This window comes from Grampus griseus (genome assembly GCF_964374135.1).
Source record: "Grampus griseus genome assembly, chromosome: 1".
Classification (NCBI taxonomy): Eukaryota; Metazoa; Chordata; class Mammalia; order Artiodactyla; family Delphinidae; genus Grampus; species Grampus griseus.
The window spans coordinates 108,018,274-108,043,064 of NC_139017.1; the positions used below are offsets into that span (position 1 = coordinate 108,018,274).

At 34.5% G+C, this 24,791-nt stretch overlaps 1 protein-coding gene across 1 annotated transcript in view; it reads left to right on the forward strand.

Annotated features, from left to right (window-relative positions):
- The window catches only part of COL24A1 (collagen type XXIV alpha 1 chain), a gene marked incomplete at its 5' end in the record, with an annotated part of 394,608 nt that overhangs the window by 74,032 nt on the left and 295,785 nt on the right, over positions 1-24,791 (forward strand). The window contains 5 exons of the mRNA XM_082667637.1: positions 647-691; positions 5,259-5,312; positions 6,341-6,385; positions 12,460-12,513; positions 16,705-16,749. Of these exons, the coding sequence (XP_082523763.1) occupies positions 647-691; positions 5,259-5,312; positions 6,341-6,385; positions 12,460-12,513; positions 16,705-16,749 (243 nt within the window). The remainder of the gene's footprint in view (positions 1-646; positions 692-5,258; positions 5,313-6,340; positions 6,386-12,459; positions 12,514-16,704; positions 16,750-24,791) is intronic.

The following is a 24,791-nucleotide window of genomic DNA, read 5'->3' on the forward strand; positions in this document are numbered from 1 at the left end:
ATTATCTCTTTTATATCTTTGGGTGTTAGTGATAGAAATTAAGATTTGATTTTGGTTCTTATTTGGAAAATCTTTTGTTACTAATTTCTTTTTTTTATTGAGGCATGATTGATATAAAACATTTGTTACTGATTTCTTAGACAGATGGACCTGTGAGCAGCCTCTTTTTATTCGCTCATTCATAGAATGTTATGACAATGTTTTAGATTAGAGAAACTGCCTGAAACTGCCAGTTTTTCAATAATTACAAACAGATTATGCCTGAGGGCATTCTGTTTCAGCATTAATGAACTAAAACCAACTTTTAAAAAGCTTACGCAAAATTTAGCAGATCCATTGCTAGATGCCAGCCTTTTATAAAAGATCCTGTTTTTTAAAATTCAATACTATGTAACCATTTTAGTTGATAACAAATCATTCAAATTACACTCCAAATTAATTAAGAATTACTAATACGGATTTATTATTTAATAAAAATTAAATTTTTATTAAATTTAAAAGATTACACTTAATAAGAAATAGATTAGTAGGAATTACATTTGTATTAATGGGAAAACCAAAAGTTGGGATGAAAGACAACTGTGGTTAGTTATTTGGCTCAAATGGGGTTACTTTTCATAGTATGTCTTCACCTTTACCCTTGCAGGGTCTCAAAGGACATCCAGGGCTCCCAGGACTCCGAGGTGAACAAGTAAGTATTCTTCCTTTTTAAGACTTGCATCTTCTCCAGTGAAAAAGACATACGGTAGGGAACTCCATTGAGAGATTATTTTCCCCCATGTAACTCTTTCAGTTTTTCTTAATGCTTTTTACTCTGTTTAGTACAGGAAAAACTTCTAATTTATTATTAAATCTTGTGGGGTTTTTTCATATCTTAGACTGACTTTCACTGTCTGCCTAACATGCTCCAGCAGTCTTAAACTTCCGTTGTTCGTAAACCACTGTGAGAATCTCATAAATGCTGTGTATCCTGTCCGCGGATTATCCATGCATGCACACACACTCATATGCACACACATATATGCACTGATTTTTTTGTACGTTTCAGGGGCTTTCCTGTTTTCCAAAGTCTATCCACAGCTGTTAGTTCCCTACCATTGCATGAAGGAATGCAAATAAATTTTAATAACAATCCAAATTAGAATGGCACATCTGCTGTTTGTTGTCCATTCTACACATACACATATATGTAAAAGTCAAAATAGTTTGGGAACTATTTAGTTTTTGATCATGTTATTCCTTCTCTCTCCCACCATAAAATAATGTATCATTATGTCATAGGAAGAAATAAAGTCATATCTCTTGTTTTCAATAGAATATATACTAGGCCAGTATGAATAAATCAGTGAAAAGCGTAGATTAGATACTAACTAAGGTGACAAATCGTTATTGGAGATCTAGCAAAGAGCCTCAGGAAACCCTAAAGGGAGCTCCAGAAAGAAAAGTGATGGATTATCCCTGAGGGAAAGATAAATGAAGAAATAAAACCAGTTTTCTCTTTTATTCATGTAAGAGGGACAATACACTCTATTCAGTCCCTGAGGCACAATTTTTCAAGATTGCTAATTACTAGTCATGGCAAGCAATATATGTATCTGTAGCAAGTAAAATCTCAGTTTCCTGAAGATCATATGAGTGCTGAAAAGCATTTGAGCATTTATGGGAAAAAAAATCAGAAGGGCAGGAGGGATTAGTTCCCGGGGAGGAAAAAAAAATCCCTAGAATACTGCTTTGGCAGAAATTCTGTGTAGATTTCAATGAAGAAAACCTGACACATCACAAGTAAGTGAGAAATTGACCATTTGTCAGTACCGACCAGTTTACTCACAACTGTTCTATAACCTAGTTCTGTTAGTATACGTGTCATTGTTCTGAGGGTGGTATGCTTTTGAGAAGAGTCTGAAATCAGTTTTAAAGGTTGGAAAATGTATTATTGGAATCAGTTCTTTCTATTTTATTTATTTCCAGAAGTAAAAAGACAAAATTGGTGATAACTGTGAGGAACAACTAAAATCATTTTGCATTTTCACTGTGGAAACACTGTGGACATTAAGAGGAATGTAACTAATTAGCTAGGAGACATTCCCTTCTGGAAAATTTGTAGATATCTGTAAACTGGCCAGCAAACACTTAGGAAAGTAATTATATCATCTGGGCAAGCTCTAGTAATAAGAGCTTTCATTACAGAGTCTTTATTAGTTGCCAAACTGTACTACTGTTAACTGGAAGTTCAAGTAGTATAATTATTTATTTAATATTTCCATATGTTAACTCATTTAATACTCCACAACACTAAGAATTATTGCAGTTACCCCTGCTTTTAAATATATTTTTACACATTGTTCTCTTTTCTCTACGCAAAAATCCTGTGACCTAGATATTATTATTGTATTTTACTAATGAAAAAAACTAAGAGATAGGGAGGACCCATGCTGGCAGTGCTGGGACTCTCAGTGAAGTCTGACTGACTCAGAGCGTGTGCTTTAATTCTCAGAGTGAGAAGTGGGATTGGGGCAGGTTTACTATTCCTGATTTTTCCAGGGGTAGAGATATAACTTTGTGTCTGAATTCCTCCATTCGATCTACAGATTTAAGTGAGCCATTTTTTAAATGCAGAGTGAATTGAGGTATAGTGCTTTGTTTTGAGTTTCTTTTGAGCTGCTCTGGTTGTCCAAGTGATTTTAGGGTGTGGTTGGCTTAGAATATGTTTGTGCCACATAAGACTGCTGAAAGCTTACTCGTTGACGTTGTTTACTGTTATTCCAGTAGAGCAGGATTTAGTCATCCAGTGGTGTCCTCTTGTGTATTTCTCTGTGCAGCTGGAATGTGTTATATCTCTACATGTTATCTTAACACCCTCTATGAAAATCCGTTCAAAATCAGATTTCATTTATGTCTTATAACAGATTGCTTTTTAATTGAGGTCAGTTAACCGAAGTTGGCTAGGAAACTAATGAAAGGGATGGTGATTGGCATTAGCCAGAACCTACAGAATGAAAACAGCCTTTTAAATTTATTTCAGTCTTTTCTATTGGCATAACCAAGTATAAAGTTTTGTGGATGTCTGGATATAGGCCTGTGTGTTTTAGTATTGGATGGGGCATAAAGGAAGCAGTTGTAAATAGACTGGAGCAAGTCTCATAATTAGAGGGCTTTCCCTAGAGTACTACTTTAAGTTATTTGCCCTTCAAACCTATACTAGGGAGGCAGCCTTGAATGGTGGTCTCTGGAGTTAGACTTGCTGATTTAAATTCTGGCTTTCTACTTAGTAGCTGAGTGACTTCCTACTGGTGACAAACACTTCATGTCTTATTTTTCGCATCTGTAAAACAGGGATAATGGTATCTACCTTATAGGGTTTGAGCAGATTAAATAAGATAATACATATAAAATTCTTGAATTTTGGCACATGATAGGTGCTCAATAAATGCTGTTATAGGAATAAAATATGTATTATATATAATATTAATAAGGTAATATCTAGTACATAAATATGGTTTCTGAAATTTATAGGATATAATCTCTCTACGTGTAGATGAAAATTTTTTGTTACTTCTCAGAAGACAACTGTTTATTCACATTCTGTTAAGTTGTTCATTGCCATATATATGTATAGGTGTCTGTATGTATATGTATATATGTATGTATGTGTGCACATGTATATATATGTGTGTTTGTGCATACACACACGTGACAACTTTTGTCAGATTGAGTTCACATCTAGGCTCTGCTACTTCCTCACTGTGCCATCTTGGGCAGGTTTCATAACTTCTCTGTATCTTAGTTTCTTCAAATGTAAAATGGAGAAAATAGTATCTATCTCATAGATGTAAAGTAGATGTAAAGTGGTGGCATAGGATTGGCACATAAAAAAGTGCTAAGTAGGGCTTCCCTGGTGGCTCAGTGGTTGGGAGTCCGCCTGCCGATGCAGGGGACACGGGTTCGTGCCCCAATCCGGGAGGATCCCACATGCCGCGGAGCGGCTGGGCCCATGAGCCATGGCCGCTGAGCCTGCGAGTCCCGAGCCGGTGCTCCACGACGGGAGAGGCCACAACGGTGAGAGGCCCGCGTACCGCAAAAAAAAAAAAAAAAAAAAAAAAAAAGTGCTAAGTAAATGATAATTGTTGGAGCAAGGGAAGGAAGTGGGAGACAACAGGGAGAAATGAGAGAAAACAAAACTGAGAGATGGATTCTGAGAAAAGTGGAGAGAAGGACAAATTAGGAGCCTACAAGTCTAATGGAATGGGAGGGTAAAAACTTTCCACTGTGTTGCTCCATTTGCCTTTTTCTTGGTCTGTTTTTTCTCTAGATTTTCCAAATTTTAGGAATTTCAAAGTATTTCTATTGTTAAACGGGAGGTAACACTCTTCTGTATACTTCAGATCAGAGGGACAAAAGAGCTAGTGTCTTTTATTATCTCTTTTCCAAACAACAAACCGGAAATGAATTTTACATAATAAAGAATCTATGAAATTTATCACTGCTGTCACCATTTGTGGTTAAGTAAAGACAGCTCAACACATATTCTTCTGGTATTTCCTTGGTTCACAAAATTTAACAGACCTAAACTTTGAATAAACTGAATGAATGAATGAATGAATCATATATCAATGGAAGAAGGTACCAGTGAGTGTAGGTATTTCTTCTCACTTTTCCACACAGTTCTGCAACAAGTTTCCTTTCTTATGCCTTTGAGACTCCATATATCAGCCTTCCTTGAGCAATCCTTGTTTTAAATCAGGCATACAAAGTTGTCAGTGCAAAATGAATTTCCCATCCAAAGTTACTATGTGAATATTTAGATAGACCTATGTCACGATACAGATATTTACCACTTAATATCCATTTACTTATCTTCTGGAGCCCATGCTCCAATAGTTAAGGAGAGTTGCAGGATGACTGAGACAAGAAGGAGTTAAATCCATAAATATACTGGTTATTATGAAACGTACCAACTCTTTCTCTAATATGTTTTTTAAAGGTTATGTATCACTGGATTTTTCCACCCTAGATTTATCATTACTAATAATCAATGTCTCATTTAGGTCCCTAATGTAATGTGTTTATTTTTATTTAGCAATTTTATCTCATTTTCATTTTAAATAGATGACTTCAATCAGATAAGCAATGTGCAGGACCCTTAGTATTTTTATATGGAAAAAATATTCTTTCCAAACTTGGGTATTATGAATGCACCAATTTTGTTTCCTTGGGTTTCTTTTGACTTTGTTGTACTGTTTCATTATTTTTCATTTTAGGGGATTCCAGGATTCACTGGTAATATTGGTTCACGTGGTTACCCTGGCAGGCAGGTGAGGTAACTATATTTAAACTTCTGTTTTTATGTTCCTCTTGGTTAAGACATTGTATGTTCTGATTTCAAGAGTTAATGTTCAAATGATAATTGGTTTACTTTTATTAAATAATGAATTACTCATAACAAAATAATTCCAAAAATTCTAATATCAAAATTGTAAAAATCCTTCAAAAATTTTACTGCAGGCAATTTTGCTTAAAATGGGAGTAGGATTTTTAAACAGGTTTGATGTAATATACAATGGAACCTTCTAAGTTAAAATGCCCAGTGTGCTAATAAAATGTTAAAACAGCCCTGCTACTGATTTTACAGTACTGCCACTGACTAAAACGAAGTAATGGTATGAGTTAAGACTCTATATGATAAGCAACATTTTTTAATAATACAACTATAAACACTTGGGGCACAGTTGGCAATGCTACACATACCACTATCTGAATACTTTTATCTGAACTGGATTCAAGTCTTTGTATACTGTTGTGAAAATTCATTCTAATCATTTCATATTTATTTCCCTCTAATTTCTAACTTTCTCTAGCTACTTCATGTAGATTAATAAGAGAACAAATTTTCTTTCTTAGGCTTTCATGAATTGATTACTTACTCTTGAAATTAATTATTCATTTAGCATACTAGAAAACTACATTTATATAAAATATCTTTTTAGATTTTTATATACTTTTTATATATCTAAAATGTATTTTAGATAAGTTAATTAGAAGTGTTTTAAAAGAACACAGTTTTCCAATAAGAAATAACGTAAAAAATAATTTTTGTTACTGACAATGTGTTAATCTACTTTATTTAGATATCTAAAATATATTCGTTATAGATTATATACAGTGCCTCTTTTGGTTCTGAAATTCTAAAATTCCTTGAATATATATAGTCTTCATTAAGTATACAGAGTTCTGAAGTTTATACTTGTGAAATGGTACATTTTATATGCCCTTTTTATTAATCTATTTATCTACAGCTCTTTAAAAAGTACTGTAGTATGATGATGCCTTTTATTCACACTAGGGTTTAGCTGGACCAGAAGGTAATCCAGGACCTGAAGGTGGACGAGTAAGTAAGCATTTTCATCATTTTGTTAAGTATGCTTGCATATGAGTAGAATGAAGTGTACAAAATACTTATTTTCACACTTCCATAGAAACTTTGAATGTAATGCAGGTTTAGCCTGGAAAGAAACACACTTATTAAATAGATAGTTTCACTCTTAAGACCATAGAGAGCAGTCTTATGGTGGTAGGTTTTACATCATTCTTTGATAGCTCCTACATCTACATCATTTATTTTGCTAGCTCCTAGCAAAACGTCTGGTATGTTGAAAATATGCTCTTTAAGCATTTGTAGTATTATTTATGTGTGGACGTGTATAGAGCTAAGAAATAATGATGAAAGAAATATGAAGAGGCAAAAAATTTGCACTCAAGGCTGAGATGATAATACAAAAACTATCTGGAGTAAAGAAATATCTGCAGAGAAAGACATAGGCTTATCACATTCAAGCATATACCATTGCACTTCCAACCGTTAACGAAGTTGTTAGCCACTTTTAATCGTTAAGGGAGTAAAACAAAAAAAAATTACTGTGATGTGTTACGTTGTGTGCCACAAATTAAAATCAAAGCTGGTTCTAGGAAAAATTAGTAAACTAACATTTTTTTTTTAAATTCTCTATTTTTAAAGCCAGTTATTTTCTGGAATCTACATCTGCCTTATATTATCTTAACTACCTTTTTGAAATAAGGAAAACAAAAAGTATTTAGACAGTATGTACTATAATGATGCCTTAATTTTTTTAAAAAATTCTTAAACATGTTCAAATACTTCATATTCCTTTTGCCATCAATCCTATGAAGTAGCAGAACACGTGTATTGTCTCCATCTTACAGATGAGAAAACAGTAAGCTATGGAACCGACATGATTTCACAAAGTCATAGCAGAACTCAAACCAGCGTTTTCTCACCTTCAGCTCTGTACTGTTTTAGTATCCCATGCTGTCCCCACCCTTGCATTAAGTGAAAACATAATGGGGAAAGGTCATGTATTCTTTATTAGAAACTGCACCGAAAGCACATATGGACTTGGATTTGGAAAGCAAGAAGAGATTAGTGGACAAAGAACATGGGCTTTGGAGCTCAACAAGGACCGCCTTTTTTTCTTTTTTTTCTTAACCCCTTGTTTACTAGCTTTGTGACCTTAGATGTCGTTCAACCCTTCTGTGCCTCATTTTTCTTACCTTATTAAAAGGTGATAATGAAACCTACCTTTAGGTGGTTATGACAACTACCTGAGCTTAATTAATATTCTTAAGGCACAGTGCCTAGCACATGGCATGCACTTTCTATGCAGATTTTATCATTATTATTAGAATTTGGGAGTTTCTTCTGCATGTGAGCTAAACTCCTAGACCTGTTACTTGGCACTGTGCAGTTTTCTCTTACTACATTTTCTCATCTTGCTTCAGTGATTCCTATAACTTTTCTAATTCTTCTTTATATCATTTTTGTACTATATTATACATCCTTTTGTTGCTTTTTTCCCCCATTTGTACTGACAGTTATAGTGTAGGTTGTAACCCTTTTTAAGTTTCTTTAGGTTTTGATGGCCGACTTCATAAAAGCATTAAAAAAACCAAATCTAATCCTTTTCTGACTAATTTAATTGATTTAATCCTTTAATTTTCCTTCGGGAGTGAGGGAAGAGTCAGAAGAGTCACTTCTCTAGGTTTCATATTCACAAAGAGTCTCAAATGTAGACTTTAGACATTAACTCCAAATATGGTTAAAAAGACAAAAATCATAAAATCACACTGACAGGATTATGTTTTTCATTTAATTTGGGTCCTGTTACTGGTCTATACCACATGCTATACAATATGAATTAATATTTTTATAAATCATGATAAATTACCTTTTGACTGGCTCCACTGTTTGACTGCATTTTTTGGTGTTAAGATAATTATTTTAAAAATGTAAATGTTTAAAATAAATCATTTTGTAACCCTCCTTTGGTGTTTCTTTGTGTAATAACGTGCTAGGTGGCTCAAAAAGTAGAAGTATGTAGGCCTCCCCCGACCTTTTAGTGGCCCTGCTGGTGACACAAAATTGCCTCTACCTGGATATACAACCTTCAGTCCAAAAAAGCAAACACATATGTGCTGTTTGTTTAATTTTTTTTTTTTTTAATTTTTTGGCTGTATGGCATGTGGGATCTTACTTCCCTGACCAGGGATCAAACCCGAGTCCACTGCATTGGAAGTGTGGAATCTTAACTGCTGGACCGCCAGGGAAGTCCCTTATTATTTTTTATGTTCCTTGTTTCATTACATACTAAACTGCAATTTAGTGGCAGTGTTTTGAGAATGACCACAACCCCATATGATTTCTTTGGTGGATGCAGCTGACATTTTATTTCTGTTAGAATCAGCATAATCATTATCAAAAAACCTTTATGAAACACCTACATAATTACTCATAGCATTGTTCCCTTTAAAATCTTTACTTGTGGGCTTCCCTGGTGGTGCGGTGGTTGAGAGTCCGCCTGCCAATGCAGGGGACACGGGTTCGTGCCCCAGTCCGGGAAGATCCCACATGCTGTGGAGCAGCTGGGCCCGTGAGCCATGGCCGCTGAGCCTGCGCGTCTGGAGCCTATATCTTTACTTGTAAAATGTTGTGCTAGTACTCTGTGCATACTTTGTTGAGTAGAGGTTTAGCTCCTGAGTTTTCAGTTGAGTATTTAGTTTACTGAGAAGTGTACATCAGTTAGGGTGTTTGTTCTTTTTATTTATAAGCAAAACTCCAGTTGTGTATATTAAAACAAAAGTTAACTGTTTTTAAACTTGAGGCCACCTGTAGTTGATATTTCTGAAAGTACATGTAGCTTGTCATCATAATCGTAAATGTTTTGGTATCAGAAATACTTTTGGACGCTTCATTTTAAAAGAAACCTTCCCCATCCTTCAGATGCTTGGCTTTCAAGCAAACAAATTATAGATGTTTTATCATTAAAGTTAATTAGAAGGAAACTATTTTTCTCTTTTATTTTATTTTTTGCTTATTCATTCATACACTCTGTAGAACATAGGAATTTTAAAGGTGTTTTTCCTTGTCAAAGAAAAGTGCTTGTCTTACTATGGCAACACCCAACTAGCTTTCACCCTCAGGAACTAAATGCTTCCCATGGTTCTTATTCCAGGAAACTTGGAAATGATTCCTGAGACACTTTTTAAAAAAATATTGTGCTAATACATATTTAATATAAATTTCACCATTTTAATTATTTTTAAATGTAAGTTCACTGGTGCCATAGTTCAGGCTGCTATAATATAAATTACCATAGACTGGGTGACTTAAACAACAAACATTTATATGTCACAGTTCTTCAGTCTGGGAAGGCAGATCCAGTGTTTCATGAGGGCCCACCTCATGGCTTGTAGACCGCTGCCTTCTTGCTGTATCCTTATGTGGCAGAGAGAGCAATCATATTTCTTTCATATCTCTTTTTAGAAGGGCAGTAATCCCATTCATGAGGGCTCTACTCTCATGATCTAATTCCCTCCCAAAGGTCCCACCTCCAAATACCATCGTCTTGGGGATTAGGCTTCAATGTATGAATTTTGAGGGGGCATAAACATTCAGTCCATAGCGGGAGGCAATAAGTACATTCACATTGCAGTGCGGCCATCACCACCGTCCATCTCCAGAACTTTTTCATCTTTCCAAACTGAAACTTTGTATCTATTGAACAGTAACTCCCCATTCTCCCTTCCCCCCAGCTCCTGGCAACCATTCAACTTTCTGTCTCTCTGAGTTTGACTACTCTATGTACTTCATTTAAGTGGAATCATATAATATCTATCCTTTTATGACTGGCTTATTTCACTTAGCATATTGTCTTTGAGATTCATCCACCTTGTGGAATGCGTCAAGATATCCTTACTTTTTCAGGCTGAATAATATTCCATTGTATGTATATGCCACATTTGTTTGTCTTTTCATCTGTTGAACATTTGGGTTGCTTCCACCTTTTGGCTATTGTGAACAATGCTGTTCTAGGTGTACAAATGACATTTACTTTTTTAAAACCTGAGTTCTTTCTTAATGTATACTATTATGGAAAAATTTACTCTGAAAAGGCACCCATTCTCTAAGTCAAAATAAGTAGACTTTATTTCGAATTTAGTCAAAATGGCCTCCTGTATCTCTTCTTCAAGTTGTTTTATACCTTGGGTTTCCTCTGTGTTCATAAAACCATTTTTCTTCTCCCATCTCCATCCAGTTCAGCCTCTCAGTGGTTCAGGGAAATTTCTCTTTGTTTCCTCCTAAGAGCTCTATTCTACCCTTAAGTCTTCTGACCCATCTGCCCTTCAAATCTTACATCACTCTATGAGCTCTTTCTTTGAGTCCCACATCTCCACTTCCTTGCCAAGATAATTAAATTTAAATGCCTCATCACCACAATCTCAAAATGACTAACAGAACTCATCCTCTTTCTACTAAACTATTAGCTTTCCTATTTGTTTTCCATATTTCTATCAGTGGTTACCATTTGCTTATCAGTCCAGTATAAACCTTAGAATCATCTTTGCCTCAATCCTAGAGATAGATACAAAGACCATTTGAACCACTGTAATCCAAATGAATTCTATAAACTGCAAATTTGATTATATCAAAACTCTATCTAAATTTTTTTGAATGCTCAGTATAAATCCCAAACTTGCCATCATCACATAAAAGACTTTTCATAATGTAGCCACTGTTGCCTTTCCAACCCCCACTCTTGCCTACCAATCACACAGAACTATTTGCAATTCTATGAAAATGCCATGTCATTTTATTTTGATTGATTGATTGATTGATGACACATTGTTAGCCCTGCATAAAATGCCTTTCCTTTCCTTCAAGACTCAGCTTAAATGTTGCCTCCTCTGTTAAACTTTCCTAAATCGTCCCTCTAGGCAAAGTTGGTCATTCTGCCTTCAAAGCTTCTATATCTTGTATTTATCACATCACATAATCATGTCACAATTATCTTATGATATTACAATTGTGTGACTCTTTTTCCTAATAAACTATGAACTTCTTGAGGGCACTGATTTTCGTATTCATTTTTATAATTCCAATTCTTGGCACACAGTGGGCACTAAAATGATGTTTTGTGAATGAGTGACCCAGACTCATATTCCTTCAAATTTGGACCATTGAAACAGCATTCTAACACATTTTCCTACCTTCAGTGTTTCCTGTCTTGGGTGTATTCTGTATCCTGTCCACAGATTAATATTTTAGAAAAACAGCTTAACATCAGGGCACTACCACACTCCCCCAAAGTCCAGTAGCTTCTTATCTAAACTATAAAGTCTAAAATTCTTAGTCTGAAATTTAAGGCTCTCCTTAATCCATTCTCTAAACTACTATACACTTTATTAAATTGATGAAACAGGTTATTATTTGCCACAGGTGAGATCTAACTAAAGTATGGTAGTATAAAGTAACTTCAATTGTTATTTTACTCCTTGTTTCTCAGACCTATTGGAATCTCCCTGAGGGCACAATGGGTCTGCTTCTCTCCAAAGCATCTTACATGTAAGAAACTGTCAGTTAACCATTTACAAACGCTCCCTGAGTCCTCTCTATCTTGTCTCTGCTTACTGTAGTGCTGGTTGGAGCGTTCTTTCTCCATCCTCTGCTTATCAAGACTCTATCTACTCCACAGGCCTATCTCAAGTGCCAGTCTCCTTTGAAACCTCCTCTGACTGCTTTTACCTCCTGCCACATTGGAATGAATCTCTTCCTCCTCCATACTTCTTTTTCTTGGATACCTCCATTCTGCCTTACAATTTGGTTAATTGTATATCTGTGTCTTCTGCCCTTTGTAATATTCAATGTAGAAAAGAATTTGGGCTTGTTGATTTTTATTAGCCACTATGCCTTAAGTTACATTTCCTACTTTTTTTTTTTAATGAAAAGATTGAACTGTAATTTGTAGAAGAAAAGACACAAGATTATCCAAACTGTTATGCCTTATAATTTCATATTACTAGGAATAAATTTTAAGTATCTCTATTTAGAATTATTTACAGGGTGAATATTTAAGTGAGATAATACAAAGATTATTTGCTTACTTTAAGGGTTTCATTGGCTCTCCTGGAGAAGTAGGACAACTGGGACCTGAAGGAGAAAGAGTAAGTCTATTTCCTTCAAATATTATTTCTAACGTGATATATTTAGGATAAAGTATAACAGGGCTCATAAACCCAGGTGTCGGGCAGTGAAACAAGCCAGCTTTAAGAAAAGTCACCAACCAGAATTATAATTAAACTCTTAAATTTTACTGAATTGTGTTTTAGGTAAGTGAGGTGATATAAATATTTATGGTTAGCAACTTTAAATTTAACTTTTAAAAAACACAAATTGATATTATCTAATTATGAAAATTTTATTTTGTAATTGATCTTTAATTTGAGTAGAAACTCTTGGCAGGGTTTGTATCTTACAATGCAATGTGTAATAAATCAACTTCAAAAGATATATTTTTTTGTTTAATAGTGGAAGATAGCTGTTCATAAATGTAGGTACTTGTGAATAAAGTAGAATCTTTGCCAAATATTTTGTTATACTTATAAAAATTAACGAAGATATATACAGAGTTCTGGCATTCCAACTTCGTCATATCTAGTTTTCAGTGCCATATGCAGTTCAGTGATTTCTAGCTGCATTTCTTCATCCACACTGTCAATATTAATTTTAAAAAAAGTAGAATCAAACAATATTAGCATCTTCTCAGGTTTGAAAACAATCATATTCCGAATTTAGCATTTAACTCTATTATTATACAGGTGCTGTTCGGGCAAATTTTTTTTCATATCTGGAAACTGATTTTTGCAAATGAAAATAAATCGGATCATTCTTTGCTAGATGAATATTTCAAATGTATAGTTTTTTGAGTGAGTGAATTAAATCACATTTTCTTGTAGTTACTTGTGAATGCCTCCACAGAGAAGAAACATTCAGGGTTTACATGTGCTGTAATGACAATCAAAATGTTTAGTTGTCTTTGGTGAGAAGAGGTGAAGATATTCCTGTGGTGAGCGCACAGGTCATTTCTTTCACTTGCAAACAGTATCTTCAGTGTGATTCTACAACTAAGCCACTTAACTACTATGTAATACAGCAGACTTACAGATGATGTTTCCAATCTATCATGCAAAGAATTGAACTGCTTATAGACCCAAAGGAGTATATATAGTTTACATTGTTAATTACTGTGCTGCTTATGATACAATCCTTCCCTGACCTGTTGGAATGAAGTTATTTCTAGTAATTGATGTAATAAAAAAACGAAAGTTATATGTCCTTGCAAAATGTCATCATCTTGAATTCAAGGATCCCTGTGACACTGACTATCAATAGGCACAATGCCTATAATCATACTCAGTAATTTCGACTAGTTTATATGAATATATCAAGATTGTCTCAAATCATAAATATAAGACCCTTTTGTGATATTCTGCCTATTTTAGGTACCATGTCCTAATATTATTAGGCTACTTCAAAATTCTCACTAAAATCATGAATGGTATAGCTAACTGGGTGGTCTTATTATGTTATGAAATATTTAAGTAGAGAAAAGCCAAAGAAAATAATGTTCTAATCACTCCTGAAAACAAATGGGAAGAAAAAGTTCTTTCTGGAAGTCAATAATATACACATGCATGTATATGTGAAAAAGTTCTTATATAATTCTATCTGCACTATCCTTAGGTTTTCTGCTGAGATTTACTGAAGCTACTAAAGTTTTAGAAAATAATTATTTTTCTTAAATGCTTGGCTATATTATGTAAAGATGCATGAAATCCTCATGAAATGAGTCATATTGCTCATCTTTGAACTCTTTTTTCAATAGAGAATATTAGATGAATATTTATTAAACACTGTTGAATTAAAGTAAATGGATTACTTTAACCATTGATATCTGCTAACTTGTCTGTATATACAAAAACCCCAAGCTACATGGTTCTGACATATTTCTTAGTCCCTAAGGCTTATAAAAGTGATTATAAGTCTCAAGGGATTTTATCAGTTAGTACACTTTGGACTGCAAGTGACAGAAGATCCCATTTCAAACTGGCTTCAAAATGAGGAAATTTAAAATAAATGATGATAATGATAACAGTAAATGATTTATTGAATGGTTACATCTAGATGCAAGGCTCTATGCAAATACTACATACGAATTAGCTCCTTTAATCTCACAACACCCAGTGAGATAGGTAGTATTATTTTTCTCACTATAGATGAAGAAAATGAGGCATACAGAGAGACACACTTACCTAAGACTGTATATAGGTAATAAGAGCACAGCCAGGATTTGAACATAGATATTCTGGCTCCAAAGACTGAGTACTTAAGTACTATGCCCTACAGCTGCTGCTGCTTATGACCAGAAACCCATAGGTTAGGTGGGATCTAGGCACAATATGGTCCTGAGCACAGTGATATCATTATCCTTCTCTCTGCTTTGCCTTGACTAATGCCGGCTTTATCCTAAGGCTGGTTTCTCATATGATTGCAAGATTCCCAGTGCAAGGGCTAAATATGCCTTTGTTTATGTCCAGCCAGAGACAGGGAGACAGAGAGGAGGTAATTGTCTGTTGGGTACAGAAAATAAGACTTCCTGTTTGTCTGGTTGTACCAACTTTGGTTGCATGCCACCTCTGGACAAATAACTATCACCAGAGGAATGGCGGGATCCCATTTGGAAATACAGATGGGATGGATTTCTGAATAAAATCAGAATTTTTGTTATGAAGAAGGAAAGGGGCCACTTGAGTTAAAATAATACATTGAAGCTTTTCTGAATATCACACCAGTTTAAAGGATAACTTATTTTTCCCTTTGGCATACTTCATAAATTGATGGTTGAGAAAAAATAACTCATTAATTGATTCAACAAATATTTACTTTTTTGAAGTATAGTTGATTTACAATATTATATTAATTTTAGGTACACAGCATCTTGATTCAGTATTTTAATAGATTATACTCCATTAAAGGTTATTAAAAAATAATGGCTATAATTCCCTGTGCTGTTGAATATATATCCCTGTTGCTTATCTATTTTAAACATAGTAAATTGTATCTCTTAATCCCATACCCCTATCTTGCCCCTCAATCCTTCCCTCTCCCCACTGATAACCACTAGTTTGTTTTCTGTATCTGTGAGTCTGTTTCTGTTTTGCCATATATATTTGTGTGTTTCATTTTTTAGATTCCACATATAAGTGGAATTATCACACAGTATTTGTCTTTCTCTGACTTACTTCACTAAGCATAATATTCTCTAGATCCATCCACATTGCTGCAAATGTCAGAATTTCATTTTTTATGGGCATGTAATACTCCATTGTGTGTATGTGTATATGCGTGTGTGTGTGTATACACAAGCACATATATCCATATGTGTGTGTATATATATATATACACATGTATGGATATATTTATCCATTCATCTGTTGATGGACCCTAGGGTTGCTTTCCATATCTTGGCTATTGTAAATAGTGCTGCTATGAACATCAGGATGCCTGAGTCTTTTCAAATTAGTGTTTTCATTTTTCCCAGATATTTACCCAGGTGTGAAGTTGCTGAATCATATGGTAGTTCTATTTTGAGTTTTTTGAGGAACACCAATACTGTTTTCCATAGAGGCTGCACCAATTTACATTCCCACCAACAGTGTAGGAGGGTTCCATTTTCTCCACATCCTCGCCAACATTTGTTATTTGTGTTCTTTTTGATGACAGCCATTCTGACAGGTGTGAGGTGATATCTCATGTGGTTTTGACTTGCATTTCTCTAATAATTAGCAGTGTAAAGCGTCTTTTCATGTGCCTGGTAGCCCACTGTATGTCTTCTTTGGATGCTGGGAAAACTGGACAGCTACATGTGAAAGAACATTAGAACATTTCCTCACACCATATACAAAAATAAACTCAAAATGAATTAAAGACCTAAAAGTAAGATCTGAAACTATAAAACTCTTAGAAGAGAACATAAGCAGAACGCTCTTTGCCATAAATCACAGATCCAAAAATAAAATGTTTTTTTTAGATCTGTCTCCTAAGGCAAAAGAAATAAAAGCCAAAATAAATGAATGGGATGTAATTAAACTTAAAAAATTTTGCACAGCAAAGGAAACCATCAACAAAACAAAAAAACAACCTACTGAATGGGAGAAAATATTTGCAAATAATATGACTGACAGGGAGTTAATATCCAAAATATATAAATAGCTTATACAACTCAATATCAAAAAACCAAGCAACCCAATCGAAGAAGGGAACAAATATTTACTTTTGACTTTTTCACATTCTAGGGTGCTCCTGGGATCCGTGGAAAGAGGGGTCTTAAGGGAAGACAGGTAATTTGATTCTTGTTTTATGAGGTACGGTTTAGAGGAGTATAATCTAATTATATGCATATTTCTCACCTGTTAGACTACAAATGTAGTTGTTGTTCTTGTTATCCACAATCCATCTCATTCAACAGAGTTTAAAATTTGCCACTTTAACAGCCTATCCAGTAATACCTGAGAACGTGAAGGAGTATTTAGATTAAAAAATAACTCAAAATGTAACACTTCTAAACCACTTAATATACCAGTGGGAGAGACCTTTATCCCCATGACAAGGTGCTAAAATTAAAATGTCACAGGAAATACATGAACAATTTAAAACACTAATGATAACACTATTCACCCTCATGTTTTAGAGGTTTTTAAAATGCCTGCTTCAGATGTTAGCTCAGAAACTAGTTTCTTATATTTTCATGTTAAAAAAAAATCAAGTAAAGTGAATTCTTCCAGATAATATAATAATTTTAGAGATGGGAGGAAATTTTGACATTATCTAATACCCCCATTATTTAACAAATGAGAAAACTGTAGTTCAGAAAAAGCATCCTCGGGTTATCCTGGCTGTGTTAGTATAGCTAATTAGCCACCTGCTTTTCACTTGTGCTGGTTTTTATTACAATTCAAAGATATTTATTAGGGTAAGACATTCTGTGCTATACTCTGCTCTCTACTCTGTGAGGAAGAAAATTGTCTTTAATAACAGCTTTTCTAAAACTTTGGTGTGTATAATTAAAATCCTGATTATAATACTAAAGGATTACAGATCTCACCAGAATATTCATACCCTTTTAAAGCATTTTATTCTTTGAGCTTTGCAATATTTCTTGAAGATAGAATAGGACAATGGCACTATTATACGGGTGAGGAGAACGAGGCTCAGTGACATAAAAATACTTGCTCAGAATCCCATAGTTAAAAGTGATAAAGAATTGAGCCCAGCTCCTTTGAATGTAAATCCAAGATCCTTTTCCTTACTACGTAGATATTTCTGCTGTCTGTCTTCTACCTCACACTACTTAGAAGAACATGATTTATGTTTTCATGACATATGGCCAAAATGTGATAAACTTATTTTATTTTTTATTGGAGTATAATTGCTTTACAATGTTGTGTTAGTTTCTGCCTTACAATGAAGTGAATCAGCTATATGTATACCTGTATCCTCTCCCTCTTGGACCTCCCTCCCACCCCCCACCCCCAATCCCACCCATCCAGGTCATCACAGAGCACTGAGCAGAGCTTCTTGTGCTTTATAGCATGTTCCCACTAGCTGTTTGACCCATGGTAGTGTATATATGTCAATCCTAATTTCCTAATTTGTCCCACCCTCTCCATTCCACCCCTGTGTCCACATGTTCATTCTCTATGTCTACATCTCTATTACTGCCCTGCAAATAGGTTCATCTGTACCATTTTTCTAGATTCCACATATATGTGTTAATATACTATATTTGTTTTTCTCTTTCTGGCTTACTTCACTCTGTATGACAGATTCTAGGTCCATCCACATCTCTACAGATGACCTAATTTTGTTCCTTTTTATGGCTGAGTAATATTCCATTGTATGCACATACCACATCTTCTTTATCCATTAATTTGTCGTTGGACATTTAGGTTGTTTCCCGGTCCTGGCTATTGTAAATAGTGCTGCAACGAACGTTGGGGTGCATGTGTCCTTTTGAATTATGGTTTTTTCAGGGTATAGGCCCAGTAATGGGATTACTGCGTCATATGGTAGTTCTAGTTTTAGTTTTTTAAGGAACCTCTTTACTGTTCTTCATAGAGGCTGTATCAATTTACATTCCCACCAACAGTGCAAGAGGGTTCCCTTTTCTCCACACCCTCTCCAGCATTTATTGTTTGTAGATTTTTTGATGATGGCCATTCTGACTGGTGTGAGGTGATACCTCATTGTAGTTTTTTTTTTTTTTTTATGGTACGCAGGCCTCTCACTGCCGTGGCCTCTCCCGTTGTGGAGCACAGGCTCCAGACGCGCAGGCCCAGCAGTCATGGCCCACGGGCCCAGCCGCTCTGCGGCATGTGGGATCCTCCTGGACTGGGGCACACACCCATATCCCCTGCACCGGCAGGTGGACTCTCAACCACTGCGCCACCAGGGAAGCCCCCTCATTGTAGTTTTGATTTGCATTTCTCTAATAATGAGTGATGTTGAGCATCTTTTCATGTGCCTCTTGGCCATCTGTATGTCTTCTTTGGTGAAATACCTATTTAGGTTTTCTGCCCATTTTTTGATTGAGTTGTTTGTTTTTTTGATATTGACCTCCATGAGCTGTTTGTATATTTTGGAGATTAATCCTTTGTCTGTTGCTTTGGTTGCAAATATTTTCTCCCATTCTGAGGGTTGTCTTTTCATCTTGTTTATGGTTTCCTTTGCTGTGCAAAAGCTTTTAAGTTTCATTAGGTCATTTGTTTTTTTTTGTTTTTATTTTCATTACTGTAGGAGGTGGGTCAAAAAAGATCTTGCTGTGGTTCATGTCAAAGTGCGTTTTTCCTACATTTTCCTCTAAGAGTTTTATAGTGTCCGGTCTTACATTTAGTTCTTTAATCCAGTTGGAGTTTGTTTTTGTGTATGGTTTTAAGTAGTGTTCTAATTTCATTCTTTTACATGTAGCTGCCCAGTTTTCTCAGCACAACTTATAGAAGAGGCTGTCTTTTGTCAATTGTATGTTCTTACCTCCTTTGTCATAAATTAGGTGACCATATGTGCATGGGTTTATCTCTGGGCTTTCTATCCTGTTCCATTGATCTGTATTTCTGTTTTTGTGCCAGTACCATACTGTCTTGATTACTGTAGCTTTGTAGTATAGTCTGAAGTCTGGGAGCCTGATTCCTCTGGCTCCATTTTTCTTTCTCAAGATTGCTTTGGCTATCAGGGTCTTTTGTGTTTCCATACAAATTGTAAAATTTTTTGTTCTAATTCTGTGAGGAATGCTGTTGGTAATTTGATAAGGATTGCATTGAATCTGTAGATTGCTTTGGGTAGTACAATCATTTTCACAATTTTGATTCTTCCAATCCAAGAACATGGTATATTTTTTCATCTGTTTATGTTATCTTTGATTTCTTTCATCATTGTTGTGTAATTTTCTGAGTACAGGTCTTTCGCCTCCTTAGGTAGGTTTATTCTGAGGTATTTTAATCTTTTTGTTGTGATGGTAAATGGAATTGTTTCCTTAATTTCTCTTTCTGATCTTTCACTGTTAGTGTGCATAGGAATGCAAGAGATTTCTGTGCTTTAATTTTGTATCCTGCAACCTTACCAAATTCATTGATTAGTTCTAGTAGTTTTCTGGTGGCATCTTTAGGATTTTCTAGGTATAGTACCATGTCATCTGCAAACAGTGACAGTTTTACTTCTTCTTTTCCTATCTGTATTTCTTTTATTTCTTTTTCTTCTCTGATTGCCGTGGCTAAGACTTCCAAAACTGTGTTGAATAGGAGTGGTTTCACTTTAAAGATTTTAACGTATTAAGATAAACTTACAAAACTGTCAAGAAATGAAAAGTAAGCCAAACATTTTGTTTTCTTGCAATTACATTCAACATTCAAGTTAATCTTGTAATAATTATAACAGCAGAAACTGTACCATCATCATTACCATCATCACCAATTTTTAGTCTCAAGCACTTTGTTAAATATTTTGTATGCCATCTCATTTGATGACACTCTATTATACTTCTGAATGTTAGTATATTCTTTACATTTTATCTCTCTTACACATATCCCAATAGAAGTACCTCTCTTATGTGTCAAATTATCTAATCTAAATACGCAGATTGGGCTGTCTCAAAATTGACAGTAGGTGAAGTTCATCTTCTTTATTCTTGTTCTCCATTCTATGTCTTGATTTTTTTCATCCATCTCCTACCGAAGTATGCTGTCAGTAAAAGAACTAATTAATTTATTTATGCTATTATATTATTTCCAGTGCTTAAAATGTTACCTTACCCATTAGTATTTATATTTTAAGTATAGTTTAAGACAGAATAAGTAATCTTTAATGGTGGAATTTTAGGCGTTGCTGAGGAAACATTTTCACAGAGTCTCTGTGATATATCACTTAAGTAGCTACCATCTTTATTTATTAATATAGCTGGTCTTATATAGATATTAACTTTATCTTTCCTTGGGGGGGGGCTGCATTGGGTCTTCGTTGCTGCATGTGGGCTTTCTCTAGTTGCATCGAGCGGGGGCTACTCTTGGTTGCAGTGCACGTGCTCTCTCATTGTAGTGGCTTCTCTCTTGTTGCAGAGCACGGGCTCTAGGTTCGTGGACTTCAGTAGTTGCAGCATGTGGGCTCAGTAGTTGCAGCACACAGGACCTAGAGCACAGGGCTTCAGTAGTTTTGGGACACAGGCTCAGTAGTTGTGGCTTGTGGGCTCTAGAGTGCAGGCTCAGTAGTTGTGGCGCATGGGCTTAGTTGCTCTGCGGCATGTGGGATCTTCCTGGAGCAGGGCTTGAACTCATGTCCCCTGCACTGGCAGGTGGACTCTTGACCACTGTGCCACCACAGAAGTCCCTTAACTTTATCTTGACAATGTATAGGTATTATCTACTTCCCTACTCTATAATGAACTGTAAAATCGTCCATGGAAATTTATAGATAACTTCTGGTTTCTTACTCCATAGGGAATTATAATATTATCCAACAGATGCTATTGAGTTCAAAAGAGGAGTTCAAGAAAACTGGAAAGATAGTGAATGGAATGATCACTGGGTTCTTTTTTTTGAGTACACTGTTCTTTATATTAAAAAATTTGTAAAGTTTTATTTCTTTAAAGATATATGCCTTTGTAATAGATTTAGATCTTAGAAAACTTATATTTGAAAAACACATGCATTCCATTTTTCCTAAATAGTGTTATAAAAAAATCTGTCTAGTGCTGTACTGTGTCATGTATACTATATGTACTTTCTCATTTTTACCACAAAATGATTTGACCATGTTTATGAGGAAATCACTGTACTTAGACTAAGATACAGTTACAACCACAAGTCAAATTATGCCAAGGTTGAACTCAGAGACTGTTCCAGAATATTGTCCTATGCATAAATGCTCCACCATGTTATGTTTATTATAAGTAAAATCATCTACAGATATCTTTGACATTAAGTAAGGGCAAACATATTATTATGGGATATTATGTGGCATGAGACACATATTTCAATTTAGATGATTCAAATTCCATGAGAAGAATGGTTACTTATTACTGTTTTAATAATAGTAAAAGGAAAATATCTTTTGATAACATTTCCACTCTCTTTGACGTGGAAAGATATTAGGTGTGTGAATACAAATATGGCCATTTTCTCTTGGTCATTTATTAAATTATGTATACTATTTGTTGTTATATATGAAGTAGATATTCAAATACGGAAGCAGAATTAAAGGATCCAGGCCAACATAAAGAGCTGACAGAAACCATACATGTGAAAGAAAATACAGAAACCTGGAAATGCTGAAATCTAAAAAGGACCCATTTAAGAAGTTTTTGGCTATGCATATGTCAAAGACTGTTAGGTCCAGTCTTCTGCTGGTTTCATAGCTATTTAGAAGTGTAGGTTGGTGCTTCATTAAGGTACAGCTATGTGGATCCCGTCCATGTTATTTCACTTACTGTCCTTAGAATTTCTAAGATGTACTTTATTATAATCACCACTCCCCTTTAATTAATTTGATTAGTCTTACATTGTAAATGAGCTTGTTTCCTCAAATTTTAGGTAGGTACAATTACTCAGCCTTTGAGCATAGCATATGATTCAGTTTTTTAAAAGTTGAAGTATAGTTGATTTACAATGTTGTGTTAGTTTCAGGTGTACAGCAAAGTGATTCAGTTATACATGTATGTATTCTTTTTCAGATTCTTTTCCATTATAGGTTATTATAAGATATTCACTGTAGTTCCCTATCCTATACAGTAATAGTTCCCTCTCCTATACAATAAGTCCTTGTTGTTTACCTATTTTATATATAGTAGTGTGTATCTGTTAATCCCAAACTCCTAATTTATCCCTCCCTTCTCCCCCTTTCCCCTTTGGTAACCATAAGTTTGTTTTCTATGTCTGTGAGTCTGTTTCTGTTTTGTAAATAAGTTCATTTGTATCACTTTTTTAGATTCCACATGTAAGTGATATCATATATTTGTCTTTGATTACTTCACTTCATATAATAATCTCTGTATCCATCCATATTGCTGCAAATGACATTATTTCATTCATTTTTATGGCTAAGTAATATTTCATTATATATAATTAATATGTATATTAATATATATATTCCATATAAAATGGAATATATGTGTGTGTATATATATACACACACATATACATATGTGTGTGTATATATATATACACACACCACATCTTCTTTATCCATTCCTCTGTCAGTGGACACTTAGGTTACTTCCATATTTTGGCTATTGTAAATAGTGCTGCTATGAGCATTGGGGTACATGTACCTTTTCGAACTACAGTTTTAATCTTTTCTGGATACATGCCCAGGAGTGGGATTGCTGGATCATATGATAACTTTATTTTTACTCTTTAAGGAACCTCCGTACTGTTATCCATAGTGGCTGCATCAATTTACACTCCCATCAATAGTGTAGGAAGGTCCCCTTTTCTCCATACCCTCTCCAGTGTTTATTGTTTGTAGACTTTTTGGTGATGGCCATTCGGACTGGTGTGAGGTGATACCTCATTGTAGTTTTGATTTGCATTTCTCTAATAATTAGCCATATTGAGCATCTTTTCATGTGCATGTTGAACATGATTCAGTTTTAAATAATTATTGTAACATGTAATTTGTAGAATAATAGTAACTCCTTTTAGATAACTCCTTAAATTTTATGTAACATATTACACTTATATTTTTAGAGTCTCTGAAATTAAAGCCAGAAACTGGTAAAATAAATTACTTCACTTTCTGTATTATAAAATATGAAACACTCTGATAGTCAAAATAGTGAAGGTACTAGGCATAGAAAACTTCAAAATCCAAGTTTAGGTCACTATAAATATAAGCTTTTTTGGATTACTGTATTGGTTTCTAACCTGAGTACTAAAGCTCTATGTTTGGTGTGAATAGTTTACAAAAATATGAAAGTGTATATGTATTGACATGACATCATATACCTGTGCAGCATAGAAATATATAGGGGAGTAGTCAAAGTCCTGTCCAAAATTGTTAGTAATATTGCTAAGCTTAAGTTTGGGAAGATGTTGCTATAAATCATATGCTCATACTGGTTGCCAAAGAATCACTTATTTCCCTGAGTAAACACTAAGCATGGAATTAAGTTGTTGTGAGCCAGCTTCCTTAGTGATGTCTATATTGTTTTAATGAAATTATAGACTTACAGGTAAGAGATATCCTCTCCTAGACAGTATAAATATTATGTGAATGCTATTGAAAATGGATACATTTTAAAATAACATATTATTTTGGTTGTTTGAGTTATTTATTATTTAGCCTTGTACTGGTATTTTTTACATTAATGTTTGTGTTAAGTTATTTCATTTTAAATCTTCCCAGAAAACTCTTTCTTCCCCAAAATAAAATATTATATTTATTCAGAGTTTGCAGATAAGAGTTAATATTTGTAACATAATGTGTTTTTGCTTTTTCAACCAGGAAAAGTAAAAAACTGGTTTTGTTAGGAATTTGGTATATTTTAGGATCAGACTATGTAAAAGTAGTTTTATTAACAAATTCATTTGTTCCTTAGTCTTGGGTTGTTGACATTTGAGAAGTGGTTTTCTTCCTTGTATTGTAAACTATTTTTGATTTTAGGATCTTAGTATTAGGTACTCACTAATCACAATTATTTTAAAATGCCTTATGTAATCAGTTACATATTAGTCAGTATTTGTGTACTCATGCCTTTTGATATTGAGATACTATAGTTCTTACCTCTTCCTTTTCTTCCCTCCTACACTCCCTATAATGTCACAATTGGATCAAAATCCTTGTTGTCAGTTAATATTAGAGATCTTAAAAACAAGGTAGTAGACCATCTTTATTGGTC